This window comes from Cucurbita maxima, unplaced genomic scaffold, assembly GCF_002738345.1.
Source record: "Cucurbita maxima cultivar Rimu unplaced genomic scaffold, Cmax_1.0 Cma_Scf00039, whole genome shotgun sequence".
In the NCBI taxonomy this organism is placed as follows: Eukaryota; Viridiplantae; Streptophyta; class Magnoliopsida; order Cucurbitales; family Cucurbitaceae; genus Cucurbita; species Cucurbita maxima.
The window spans coordinates 21,292-35,875 of NW_019272055.1; the positions used below are offsets into that span (position 1 = coordinate 21,292).

The following is a 14,584-nucleotide window of genomic DNA, read 5'->3' on the forward strand; positions in this document are numbered from 1 at the left end:
TCCTTGGGAGACACTTAGAGAAAATTTCAGAAATTTCCTTGCAAGCTCTTCTAAGTAAAGATATGACTTTTATTTTCATAGCAACAATTTCTTCACGTGGGTCATCCGTTACAACCATTGATTATCTTGGGCAGATCGCCGAATCACTTAAATATCCAACTCATTCAATAAGTATTCTAGTTTCATGGATTTCCATATTTAATTTCTTTAGTCGGGTCTTCTCTAGTTTCATCTCTGAAACTCTTATGACCAAATACAAATTATCACGACCTTTCTATCGATCTTCTCCTCCTCCTTTCATGGCTCCCCTCCATTGTATGTTTCTTGTGCTTTCTTCCAATTCGGACAATCAAAGCTCGGAAGCATCCACAGGAGTTCAAAGTGTTCTACCACTTGCTCTACGTGTCCATAGCAATAGCGGTGTTCCTCTTGTTTCTCACCATAACCTAGAGAAACATTGTATTCTCAAGCGGGCTATGCCAGTAGCGTCGCGGTCATCGTGGTCTTAATTTGTTTGCCCCTTCTGATAGCTATTAAAGAAGAACTTTTCCTCTTCAAATTTGGTAAACAAACTATGAATCCTTCCGTTAGTGTTTCGATTCCCAACGAGCAACTTGAGGAAATTTTAGAAATTTCTTTGACTAGTGTCTCAAATGTATGTAAGAAGCCGCAAAGAGGAGAAGATTTCAGCATCTTGCAAGCTCTTCTAAGTAAATATATGATTCTTATTTTTATAGCAACGGTTTCTGCATGTGGGTCCTCCTATGCAGCCATTGACAATCTTAGGCAGATCGCCGAGTCACTGAAATATCCAAATCATTCCATAAGTATACTAGTTTCATGGATTTCCATATTCAATTTCTTTGGTCGGGTCTTCTCCGGTTTCATCTGTGAAACCCTTATGACCAAATACAAATTACCTCGCCCTTTCATGTTTGGTCTTACCCAACTTTTCACCTGCACCAGCTTGCTCTCCATCGCATTCCCTTATATAAATTCAGTCTATGTAGCTTCGTTGATCATTCGGTTTGGCCTTGGAACCCAAACTCCATTGATATTCGCCATAATCTTTGATCTCTTCGGCCTCAAACATTACTCGACACTGCTCAACTGTGGGCAACTGGCTGTCCCACTCAGATCTTATATAATGAACGTGGAAGTAATAGGGAGGTTTTACGATGCAGAAGCCACTAAAATTGGAAATGTGAAGAACGGAAAGGGCCTAACTTGCACCGGAACTCATTGCTTTAGTGAATCGTTCATGATTTTGGCTACACTGACTTTGTTTGGAGCGATGGCTTCGTTTGTGCTAGCTTATAGAACTCGAGACTTTTACAAAGGCAATGTTTATAAGAAATACAGAGATGACATAGAGATTACACAGTCGAACGTGGAATTATATTCTTCCGATGATAAGAACAATGAACACAAAAAGAAAACTGATGATCCAATTAAATAAGAGAAACATCTCAACAAAAACATACATACTTTAGGACATTGTGTTGTAGATGTTTCATTCTTTTGTAAAGATTTCTTGAATACGTTTCAATTTATAAATATATTATCATAGGTAGTTGCATGACTCCTAAAACAAATTGTTGATATGGAAGAAGGGAGTTTGACATTTAATGTTTTTGAAACATTAGTGGTTGATATATATCTAATATCTAACTGTTTTTTTTATTTCGTACAATTTACATACTTTATATTTATATGCCAACAATATCTACCATGACTCTCTTTTTGAGATATACAAAATACAAACTACCACTCGACTTAGATCTATGTTCTACGTTGACTCGTTTTCTAAAACTTAAAATCAAAAAAATTGCAAGAGGACAGATAAATAGATAGGAAAAAGTAATATTTTTTTAAAATATAAACAAATACATTTACAATTCTAAGGTACAATTTGAGATTTAATTAAAAAAAACTAGCATAGAAGACAAAATACAAACTAAGTACCAAAAAGACTGACGCCCTAGGACGACCCTCCTTCGTGGCCGCATAACTCCCAAAAATTTTCCACGTGGACCAATAAATCAACTATCACCTAAAAAAAAAAAAGTAATATCTTGTGAGTATAAATAAACTCAATAACTAACCTACTTTTAGGTTCTTAATTGCATCCATGACATAGGTAGCTACCCTTGATTTTCGTCTGGAGTCAAGGAAGTACAGACCTAAGTTGTACAACTATCTAAGCTTTTGGGAGTTCCTGAAGTGCCTAAGGTAGTTTTCATGCATGCCACAAACCAAAATGTGGTTTAAAGGAAGTTCACGTAACCTGGTGCCGTAGGATCTCCTGAATGACCTAATTGAACTTTCGAGTGAACAGTTTACTTAACTAGCTTACATTGCATGGGAAGTAAATAATCGTTTTGCTAAATTGAAGAGGAGCAACCTCCTCAAACATAATAACATGAAGGATGATATGGTATCATGAATCTTGAACATCATTCATGAAAAGGATAGCTGGTAACCCTCCACAAACCATAACGTCACACACTAAAATGCAGGAAAGACCTCGTGTGCAGACAAACTACTAAGTCTATCTGTGTTGTCCGTTGTCCCGCTTGAGATGGGTTTATGGAATGAAAGCCTATTTAGAGACTCTTAACCATTTCCACACATGATAAGAGCATTAACACGAAACAACCTCAATGCACTACCTATATGACCAAACTGAGTAAACTCAATACCACTAATCGTGAAGCTACCACTGGACAGGGCATTTTTAAGTCTATTTATATCCCTAAGAGCACTAATAATTTTCTAGATGGAATATGAAGTGGTCTCGGCTCTAGTGATATCAATCCAAGTGGTTTATAACTTACATTCTTGTTTTAAGCACTTTCTAGACTAATTCATGGGGTTCATCATAATCTAGGAGCACTAACGTTCGGTTCTTTAAGCATAACTCATGATCCATGGGTGTTCGATTCACTGGAAATGTCCTAACGTGATAATTGTAACATAACTCTAGTTCTAGTGCTCTAATCTTATCGTAGTTTTCTTATTCAGGTTTGTGCAAGGATTTAAATTTTGAAATCCCCATTATTAGTCTTTTAACTAAGATCAAAGTTTCTATCATAGCAAAAATCTTCTTATATAGCTTGGTACATTTAGTTCTCATCATGGAAGAATGTAGTCTTTTGATACGTATTCCTCGTACATGCAAATCAATTTGCTAATTTAAGCATTCTAATTATGCATACTCTAGCTATTTAAAATAATCATGCTCATAAGCTATTATATCTTAGCAATTCCTCCCGGTATTACTTAAAAGTAATTTGATATAACAACTTAGGTAGCACCGGAATAAATAATATTAAAAAAAATATAGTTGAAGTCAATAGAGGGGCAAATTGGTCATTTTGTCCTTCAACCCATTATCGGGTCTTGAGTGGTCTTGAAAGAATCCGTGCAAAAGGAAGAAAAGTGAGAAAGTTGAGAGAAGTAGAAGAGAGAAGAAAGAAAGAGTCGCCTTAGTACTCACCGGACTGCCGCCGGAATTCGCCCTTAACCTCGATCTAGTTTCATGGACCTCTTTCTTGGAGGAATTGTGAGGTTCAAGATATCGGAGTCCCATTTCTTCCGTCGAGAAACCGAGAAGGTCCGTGAGGTGAGTTCTTGGGTATTCTTCATATCCGAGACCACCATTTGCGACTCGTGGCCTAATTTTTCAATATGTTCATCTAGGGGGATTACTCCACAAGATCAGTGAAGAAACTTGGACGGAAAACGTGATTGATATCGATATTTCGAGGGCTCATTCCAAGAACCTGTAAGGAGGCGAACGACCTATTCTGAACGCTCATATTTTGGTCTATGTTGAAGTAAAATTTAAGAAAAAAATATCGAGACATAGTTTAAATCAGTATCTATAACTTTACCAACGAAACTATATCCATTTGGATTCGAGATAAAAAGGTATGAAAAAGAGAAAATGGAAAAAAAATCTAACCAAAAATTCAACTTCGCCTTTGGCAAGGGGAGAGAGAGAGACAGAGAGTTTTTCCGACGAGCCACGTGTACGCCGGCGATAGAAGAAACGTGTCTGGACCACAGAGGGACATAAGTCAAGTTTTGGGTGGAGCCACAATTCGTACGCCACATGGAGCCATGCAGCTTCGTCCTTTCCGTGACAGCCTGACCCAACCCACTAACTCGAGTACCGATCCACGACATAGCGAAGCAGCCGACCCGCCGTCCAATCTGAACCGCCATCCGAAACCCAGCCCGTGACTCGCGACTGCAGATTTCTGCCCGCGCATGAGATCCGTGACTGAAATCCTCTTGGGCGCGCGGGGCACGCAGCAAGTTCGTGTGAGCTCCTTTTTAGCCCGTTCGACTTCTTTTTGTCCAATTTTTATCCCGATTCTAATTCTTACAAAATTTTTATGTGTATTGGGACCTCATTCGAGAAAATCGGTATTTTTGGAAATGCAATTTGTGTAGAAACGCTAAATGAAGGGTATCCGTCAATCATGTACGTCACCGTACGAATTTTTATGAAGCAATACTCGTAGGGATTGCTTGGAATGCATGCTTGCTAGTGAATTTACCTTAGGTGGTAGCTTTCCAGGAGTGAATTTAAGTAATGTGATTCTTATGAGTTTGGATACAATATGTGAAGCATTACGAGAACCGCCTGAGTGCTGCACTTATGCTTTAGGCTTCCGTTATATATGCATGTGTTTAATTCATGCCGAAAGGAGGATGGGAATTTGTGAACTCTGTGGCAAGCTTTTAAGCTTAGGATGCGATTAGAGCCTGCGAGTAGGTAGTATAATTTTTATACTCTCCCTATTTTCCTATCTATTTCAGGTGTTTGCTTGCAACCAGTCGAGGTGAAGGAGCGTTGGTCGCAAAGGGGGTCGTTCAGATTGATAAATTAATATTCGAGAAATTTCTTCTCCACACCGAATGAAAAATTAATAAGAAATCAAATGTGATTAAGAAAAATTGATAGATGAAATGTTTATTAGAGTAGAAGGGACTAAACTCATAACCTACCCATAAATGAATGTGTTATTTTGGTGAGAGCATGTAGTTATGCTTTGGCTTATTTTAGGGTAACAAAAAGACAATGGTTATGTTGAGATGAGGAAGTTTGAGTTTGTTTTGCTGTCCATTAAAATTTACCGAAAGCGCACCAAAGTATTGAACTGAATTGGTTTTAAAAGAGCGAGCCACTGAATTGCTTGGCACCAAGAAAAGATATGGGCAACAAGGGAGGATCAGAAGCTTGGGGTTTCATCAAACAAGTGGTAACAGGACGATGGTTTAGTGTATTCGCCGGACTGATAATGATGATCGGCAACGGCACCACTTACGTGTTTCCAACATATTCCAAAGTCATAAAAACCCAATTTGATTACAGCCAAACCCAAATTAACACATTGGGATTCGCCAAAGATCTCGGGTCGAACGTCGGAATTATCGCCGGGCTTCTGGCGGAGGTGACTCCGACGTGGGTTCTCTTCATAGTTGGGGCATTTCAAAACTTCACCGGCTTCTTCTTGATTTGGCTCTCCATAACTGCCCGGATCGCCAAGCCAAAATTCTGGCAAATGTTCATTCTGGTTTGCTTCGGTACTAATTCTTCAAATTGGGCCAACACTGCCATTATGGTGACGAGCGTGAGAAACTTCCCCGACCGACGAGGGATCATTTTGGGTCTTCTTAAAGGGTATGTGGGTATTGGAGGAGCCATCATGAGCCAACTTTATTTAGCCATTTACGGCCACAATGATCCATCCAATCTGGTTCTTCTTTTCGCATGGCTCCCCTCTCTCCTAATCCTCATCCTTTTCCCCTCAATTCGACCAATCCGTATCCGTAAGCATCCCAATGAACTCAAAGTGTTTTACCAGTTACTTTACGTCTCAATTCTTTTGGCCATTTTCATCTTGTTTTTAACCATTGCACAAAAGCAAGTGGTTTTCTCTCAAGCTGGGTACGTAGGTGGCGCATCCTTTGTGGTTTCCTTACTGTGCGTACCCATTTTAATCGCATGTAGAGAAGAGTTGTTGCTCTACAAACTCAACAAACAAACCGCTGGTCCTTCTGTCACAGTCTCCATGGTTCACCAAAACCCTCCCACCCTCTCCGCCTCTGCCGACTCGGAAATCCCCGAGATTTTGCCCTCGTGTTGCGAAAACATATGGAACAAGCCTGAAAGAGGGGAGGATTTCACCATCTTGCAAGCCGTGTTCAGCAAAGATATGGCTCTTATTTGCTTAGCTACATTTTCTGGATGTGGGTCATCTCTAGCCGCTATAGATAATCTAGGTCAAGTTGGGGAATCACTTGGCTACCCACAACGAGCCATAGGCATCCTTGTTTCATGGGTTTCCATATTCAATTTCTTCGGCCGAGTTTTCTCTGGCTTCATCTCAGAAACCTTGATGACCAAATACAAGTTACCTCGTCCTCTAACCTTCTCTTTTGCCTTTCTCATCACTTGCGTTGGCCAGCTTTTCATCGCCTACCCTTTCCCAGGCTCCGTCTACTTCGCTGCCATAATTATTGGGTTTGGATTTGGAGCTCAAAATCCAATGCTATTTGCCGTAATATCTGAGATGTTTGGTCTTAGACATTACTCGACGTTGTTCAATTGTGGGCAATTGACAGTCCCACTTGGGTCTTACATACTAAACGTGGATGTTGTCGGGAAGCTGTACGATATGGAAGCTTTGCATGAAGGTAAGCAGATTGCGGGAAAGGGCTTAACTTGCACGGGAGCTCATTGCTTTGGTGGGTCTTTCACAATATTGGCTGCAGCGACATTGTTTGGAGCTGTGGTTATGTTGGTGTTGGCTTACAGGACTCGAGAATTCTACAAAAGGGATGTGTATAAGAACTTTAACGAGGAGATATGGATTCCACAAACCCAAATGGAGTTCTATCGATTAGATAACAAGAAGAGCATTGAGGATTAAATTTAAACCATTCTTCTTTTAAACCTCCCATGCTCACTCAATTTGAGGACACCCTAAGGGTACTCTCGAAGAGATTTTCTATTCAAATCTTTGTATCCCTAAATTTTTTAAATTTTCATTTTAATATGATTATTCATTTCATTATTAACATAAAACTTTATTATAAGACCTTTTTGTCGACAAAATATGAAATATCGAAAAAGATGACCTTTCTGCTAATTGTAATGACCATTTTTTTCTTTTGAAATAGAGCTGCTACTACATGCATCACATGGCTGTTAACTCACGAAAATATATTAAGACATATAACATACATAACCCATTGGAAAGTACCTCGTAATTTCATTTTTAGCTTAAAATATTATTTAAATTGACTATTTATAAGTCATACTAACCTTAAATGCCTCTAATGAGGTCAAAAATATCTCTAGAAGGGCCAAAAGTGTAGGGAAGGAGTCCAAAAACCCTAATCCAACCCGAATAAGCAGATTAGAAGTCGTGGAGCACTGAGTCGTGTTGAAGCTAAGCATTGCTAAAGAGAGTGATCGAGTTTAGTTTGTGGGTCTATCTTTGGGACAGGAGTGCACGCGAGTTGTAGAACTAAGTTGGGGCAGGAGTGCACGCAATGTGTCATCGAGGAGGTTGAGCCCCAAAGGGGGGGTGGACACGAGACGGTGTGCCAACAAGGACGTTGGGCCCCAATAGAGAGTTGACTGGGGGGTCTCACATTGATGGGAGAAGGGAACGAGTGCTAGCGAGTACGCTTGGCCCTAAAGGGGAGTGGTTGTAAGATCCCACATCGGTTGGAGAGGAGAACGAAACACCCTTTACAAAGGTGTGGAAACCTCTCCCCAAACATGTTTTAAAAACCTTGATGGAAGCCTGAAAAGAAAAGTCTAAAAGACAATATCGAATAGCACTGGCTGTTACATTTAAAATGGCCCTTCTTTTAAGAAAATCGAAGAGAAATAACTTTTGGAAAGCCAAGTTTAGCCAAATTTTTCATAATTATTTGAGCCAAGTTTTTCATTGTGTGAACTTAATTTTTATAGATTCTTTGTGAAAATGTTTCCAACTTTGATGAAGAACAAAGTTGAAATGAGTTGGGTGGAAAACATATGAAAATGGGAGGATTTATGCTCAATAATAGAACTTGATATGTGCTAGTATTATATGTTAAAATAAACATGGGTCTCTCAATAGAGCTCCTATCTACAAGAGAGGCCACATGAGTACTTCATAGTTGGCAGACACAAGGGTCACTCCCTCTTAGAACTTGACACGATGTTATGGATGTTATGGATCTGTTCACCAATAATCTTTTGTAGATAAAAATTCGGTAATGATCAAATTTATTCCACGATGACCCTAGCAAATCATTCAGTATTGGAACTAAAAAGAGGTAGCGCCTCATAATTCTAAGATACACAGGATCACAACATAGGCATAAATAAAGTGGCTAACTAATTTATCTTAAGGATCCTATACTTAACCTTAAGGATCAGATATGCCCTAAGGAACTTCGTGGTCAAATGTCACATCTATTGAATCGATATGGCAACCCTAGAAGATGAATAAGGTTTTAAATAAAAAAAAGTATTTAAATATGCTTAATTTTCTCATTTAGATCAATTAAAGATCACAATTAACACATCAAAGTATAAAAATAATAATTCTATTCAAAACAATAAATAATTATGAAAGACTTAGAATATGGAATACATCACAATATTAATTTCACAGTTTAATAGGGAAGAGTAAGAAAATTTAACACTGTACTCTTTACGGTGGTTCGATCAAACTCGACTTACTCCATTCACCAAGTACCTATTGAGAATTTTGAAAAATACCTTACTTAGACTCTTTCCACATATCAGAGTAAAACTGCTACAAACTCTTTTTACGAGTTTAACACCAAATTCAATCTTTTCTATGACTCAAATCAAACCGTTACCCATATTGAAAATTTGAAGAATACACCTTCTTTCACAATAAGAAGAAACCAAAAAACTCTCCTCCCTATATTACTTTCCCTAAGCGCACCTCGCTCCTTCCCCTCAGGCTTATTACTATGACTTTTTTATTCCAAGGTAAAGCTCTGTTAATTTGTTTGCTTCTTTCCGGAGGTAAATAGATTCAGTAGCTCTTCCAGAAAGGCGAAACTAACACTACCCACTTAAATAGTAGATATATAATTTGAATACTCCAAAACAATATCCTCATACTACAATATCTCTATCTCCCTCAATAATTAAAAAATAAAAAGATCAACCACAGGAGTTTAAAAAGGAAGATGGAATAGCAAAAATCAATATTTCATGAACATATCTAAAAAGATATATGGTGTAGGAGAGGAAGTTGTTTGTTTCAGCTTGGGAAACCATTTTTCATCCTAGGCACCAAATTTGGGACTCAAAATCTCATTCCCAATTTTCATTTTTCATTCTTCATTCTATATTCTTTATTCCTCGTTCTCATTCTCGTTCTCATTTTCAACTAATGCTGACACCTCTTATTCCCAAGTAATAATCAATTTCTAGCGCCCATTAATCCAGTTAGTGACCATGGGCGACAACTGTTAAACAGAAAGTTCGCTATTTGTGAAACAAGTTGTTGAAGGACGATGGTTTTCAGTGTTCACCTCTTTTCCGATCATGATCGGTTGCGGTTCACCTTAGTTGTTCGGAACTTACTCCAAACTCTTAAAAACAAAATTTGACTACAATCAAACCCAACTTAATACTTTGGGATTTGCTAAAGATCTAGGCTCCAACCTCGGAGTTTTTATGGGGCTTTTCGCAGAGGTGGCTCCTCCGTGGATGATTTTCCTTGTGGGGATGTCCTCCAATTTCTTCAGCTACTTTATGACTTGGCTCTCCGTTTCTAGCTACGTCCCAAAACCCCATTTATGGCTAATGTTTGTTTACATCTATATTACTTCTAATTCACAAAACTTCCCTAATACCGTCGTTATGGTCACTAGCTTGGAAATTTTCCTGATCAACGCAGTATCATTTTGGGCCTTCTCAAGGGTTTCGTTGGCTTCGGTGGGCAATCCTAACTCAAATTAATTTAGCAATTTACTGCAATCAAAATTCTATCGATCTTCTCCTCCTTCTTTCATGGCTACCCTCCATTGTATGTTTCTTGTGTTTTCTTCCAATTTGGACAATCGAAGCTAGGAAGCATCCGCAGGAGCTCAAAGTGTTCTACCACTTGCTTTACGTGTCCATAGCGATAGTTGTGTTCCTCTTGTTTCTCACCATAACCCCAGAGAAACATTGCTTTCTCTCAGGCTGGCTATGCCGGTGGCGTCGCTGTCATCGTCGTCTTAATCTGTCTGCCCCTTCTAATAGCTATTGAGTTTGTAAAAAAAAAAAAAAAAAAAAAAAAAAAAAAAAAAAAAAAAAAAAAAAAAAAAAAAAATTCTATTCTATTTTCAANAAAGTTATTATTGTTATTTATTCAGTGAAGATTGTTATTGAATAAAGTGAACTTTACGATCATTAATCTTGAAGATGATAATATAACACATGCGGAAGCAATTTGGATCTTAGGCACTTTTAGAACATCAAGTATAGTAAATAACTAGCATGTTCATAAGTATTAAAACTTAATGAGTTTGAATACTAACCTTCTGTAGTTCAAATTCTTTTTTCCTCACGAACCGGTTTCGAACCACCACTAGTGTCTTCTCCACTATTCTCCGGCCTTAGAACGGGATTGTGGAATCCAGTGAGTGACTAAACTTGGGAGAGATTTTGTTTTTCACCAACAAGAACACCTTTCATGTATTATGATCACTCTATTTATAGAGTCATGTTTGCATGTTCATGCAAATTTGAGATCACCAAATTTTGACACTCAAAATTCCACTCAAATATTTAGGATTATGTGGCAAGCATGCATGCTTGAGTCAACCAAATTTTGACACTCAAAATTCCACTCAAATTTATGGGGTTTTTTTTGGCAAGCATGTAAGTTTGGTTAAACCAAATTTTGCCACCTCAAAATTCCACTAACATGGATTTTTCCATTAAATGAAGTCAACATTTTGACTTTCTTCGTTTTGATTCAACAATCGAATTATTAATTTCAGATTAAAGTAATATTAAATGATTAATTAAACTATTTAATTAATATTTAATATTAATTCAAATGTCAATCCCAATTAATTCCGACACATATTTGATTAAGATATTTAAATCTTATTTAAATATCTAAGATTCTCTCTTTTTGTTTAATTCATAAATAAAACAAAAAATGTGGTTAAATATATCGTATATATGTAACGCATTCTCCCTAATTTGAATTCGAACACTTCAAACTCACTCATCATATTGTTCTATGGTTTAGTCCGATATGAGCTAGCAGATGGACCTAATGGACCTATATATCATCGGCTCCAACGATCCAAGATTAACCGGTTAAACTCATTAACCTTGTTAACCAACATTCGTTAACTACTAAGACATTCCACTATAGCCTAGTAGTTGCACTCCCCTCACTATAGATATATTTCTGTCCATTTGATATAAGCATGATTAGTAAGTCGATCCTTCATAGGTTGTTCGTAACTAGAGCTGGGTCAATTTATCGTTTTACCCCTGAAGTTACTTCTTGTTTCTTATGTCTCATTGATCCTCTAATGAACAATTGGTTTGTGGTCCAACCAATAAACTGAATCCCTCTCAGGCCAATGAGAGGGTGGGGCCCCTTGTTCAATACCTAGAGTCGGTTCTTAAGGGAACTATCTCTCTTCTATCCCTAAAAGTGGGTAGGAGTGAATTCCATCTTACACCCCACATCCCCAACCATTTACCCAATCTTACTCCTGAAATGGGAGGCCTATTGAGTCGGCGAACTTGAGCCACTCTCACCCATGCAAATCTAAGGATAATTCCGAATAAACAGGAGTTCATGGTTAGCTCAGGATTGAGATCGAGTTACCTAGGTCATCGAATGAAAAGAAAATTAGTCTCAACAGTAAACGACATTATAAAGTGAGAATGATTTTCTTCATGGTTCGATCTTATGCAATACTCATTGCATAGGACGCCCCCACTCACATGTCTCCACATGTACAACTTTAGTGATCACATTGTTTATATCATATACAAAAGTGGGCCGCATCCATAGTGTCCCTAGAATAAGGTACTCAGCCTTATCCTTATACTATAGATCATTTTGACTATATACTTGAACTTGATCAACTCTTATGTCTCTACATATAGTTCAAGTAATCATACTATAGCCAGAGTTTCTTTGCCGAGTGTCACAAATGTATGTAAGGAGACGCAAAGAGGAGAAAACTTCAGCATCTTGCATGCTCTTCTAAGCAAAGATATGACTCTTATTTTCATAGCAACGATCTCTGCATGTGGGTCGTCCGTTGCAGCCATTGACAATCTTGGGCAGATCGCCGAGTCACTTAAATATCCAAATCATTCCATAAGTATTTTGGTTTCATGGATTTCCATATTCAAGTTCTTTGGTCGGATCTTCTCTGGTTTCATCTCTGAAACCCTTATCACCAAATACAAATTACCTCGCCCTTTCATGTTTGGTCTTACCCAACTTTTCACCTGCACCGGCTTGCTCTCCAACGCATTCCCTTATATAAATTTAGTCTATGTAGCTTCGTTGATCGTTCGGTTTGGCCTTGGAGTCCAAACTCTATTGATATTTGCCATAATCTCTGATCTCTTTGGCCTCAAACATTACTCGACACTGCTCAACTGTGGGCAACTGGTTGTCCCACTTAGATCTTATATAATGAACGTGGAAGTAATAGGGAGGTTTTACGATGCCGAAGCCACTAAAATTGGAAATGTGAAGAACGGAAAGGGCCTAACTTGCACTGGAACTCATTGCTTTAGTGAATCGTTCATGATTTTGGCTACACTGACTTTGTTTGGAGCGATGACTTCGTTTGTGCTAGCTTATAGAACTCGAGACTTCTACAAAGGCGATGTATATAAGAAACACAGAGATGACATATAGGTTGCACAGTCGAACCTGAAATTATATTCTTTCGATGATAAGAACAATTAACACAAAAAGAAAACTGATGATCGAATTAAATATGAGAAATTGCTCAATAAAAATATACATACTTTAGGACATTCTACTTTACTTTTAACCTTTTGATTCTTTGTTGAAGATGTTTCATTCTTTTGTAAGAATATGTGACCATTTATATTATCAAGACATTGCATGACTAGCAAAACAAATTGTGGATATGGGAGAAGGGAGTTTGAAAATTAATGCTTTTGAAACACTAGTGGTTGATATATCTGATATCAACGTCTTTTTATTTTCTACAATTGACATACTTAACATTTGATATGCCAACAATATGTACAATGACTCTCTTTTTGAGATATACAAAATACAGACGGCCACTCTTGACTTGGAATGAAAATCGGCTCGATAATTTTTATAATTTAAAAAACAATAGTTATGATTGTAATCGTCACTGGTACAAGTGTGGAAGGAGTCAAAGAGTTCAAGCAGCAAATGATGAAAGAATTAGAGATGGCTGATCTCGGATTACTCACTACTATGATATTAAAGTACACCAAAGAAAAGACATCATGCTAAATCAATCGCCCTATATTAAGAAGTAGAGTGCAACCTAATCAAGTATCTCATAAAAGTAAAGTTACAACTTGAGAAAGATATTGAAGGAAGCTTGGTGAATTCTACTGAGTATAGGCACGCCATCGAAAGTCTGAGGTACTTGACTCATACTTATATCGACCTTTCATATGTTGTTGGAATGGTGAGTGGGTACATAGAAAAGCTTACTACAATGCATCATTAAGCGGTTAAGCACATTCTCCACTATGTGAAGAAAACCACGAGTTTTGGACTGAAGCATTAAAGAGGGAAAGATTCTGAAGAACTAGTCGATTTTACGATAGTGATTTAATTTGAGACATTGATGATAGAAAAAACACCACAAGAATCGCGTTTTATCTCAACAAAAATTTGATCTATTGGCGAAAACAGAAGCAGCGAACTGTGGCACTATCTTCATGTGAAGCCAAGTTCATTTCAGCAACTGTGGTATTGTGCCAAGCATTGTGACTGAGAAATTTGTTGAGCAAAGTGAGTAGAAGTAAACTAAAGCAACTCTCTGTGTCGACAACAAATCTGCAATTGCACTTATGAAAAATCCGATATTTCTCAAACACAGCAAACACATTGACATTCACTTCCACTTCATCTGTGAGTGTGTCGAGAACTTGAGTTAATAAACTTGATTTAATAGAATAAGTTACTATATTATTGAGTAACTTTAGGAGAATTTTTAGTAGACTCAGTAGAAAATGTTTTCACGAAGCAATTATAGGAAAATTGGTAGTAGTTGTAAAATTGTGAACTAGTTTTATACTCTAAATAGGAGGATGGTTAGTGGTTTGAGTAAAAAGTTTAGAAAGCTGGTTAGTTCTTTCTTTACTATAAATACTTATGAGATTTTTTCTTTCCTATAAATACTTATGAGATTTATGCTCTATTCACAACAACAACAAACAGAATTGAAAAGTTAAGTGGTTAAGGTTTCTTTGTTTCAAAAGATCTACCCTCAAGTTTTTACTTTGCTTCTTTTACTTGTTTCAACATATTTCGAT

The 14,584-nt window shown here is 37.6% G+C and overlaps 3 protein-coding genes across 3 annotated transcripts; all 3 read left to right on the forward strand.

Moving 5' to 3' along the window:
- Positions 1-574: 574 nt before the first annotated feature.
- Positions 575-1,459, forward strand: LOC111469247. The gene has a single exon (XM_023114471.1). It carries the CDS (start codon positions 575-577, stop codon positions 1,457-1,459), a length of 885 nt encoding a protein of 294 aa, XP_022970239.1.
- Positions 1,460-5,225: 3,766 nt separating this feature from the next.
- On the forward strand, positions 5,226-6,947 carry LOC111469248 (protein NUCLEAR FUSION DEFECTIVE 4-like). Its single transcript, XM_023114472.1, has one exon. It carries the CDS (start codon positions 5,226-5,228, stop codon positions 6,945-6,947), a length of 1,722 nt encoding a protein of 573 aa, XP_022970240.1.
- Positions 6,948-12,293: 5,346 nt separating this feature from the next.
- On the forward strand, positions 12,294-12,950 carry LOC111469249. Its single transcript, XM_023114473.1, has one exon. It carries the CDS (start codon positions 12,294-12,296, stop codon positions 12,948-12,950), a length of 657 nt encoding a protein of 218 aa, XP_022970241.1.
- The last annotated feature ends 1,634 nt before the right edge of the window (positions 12,951-14,584 follow it).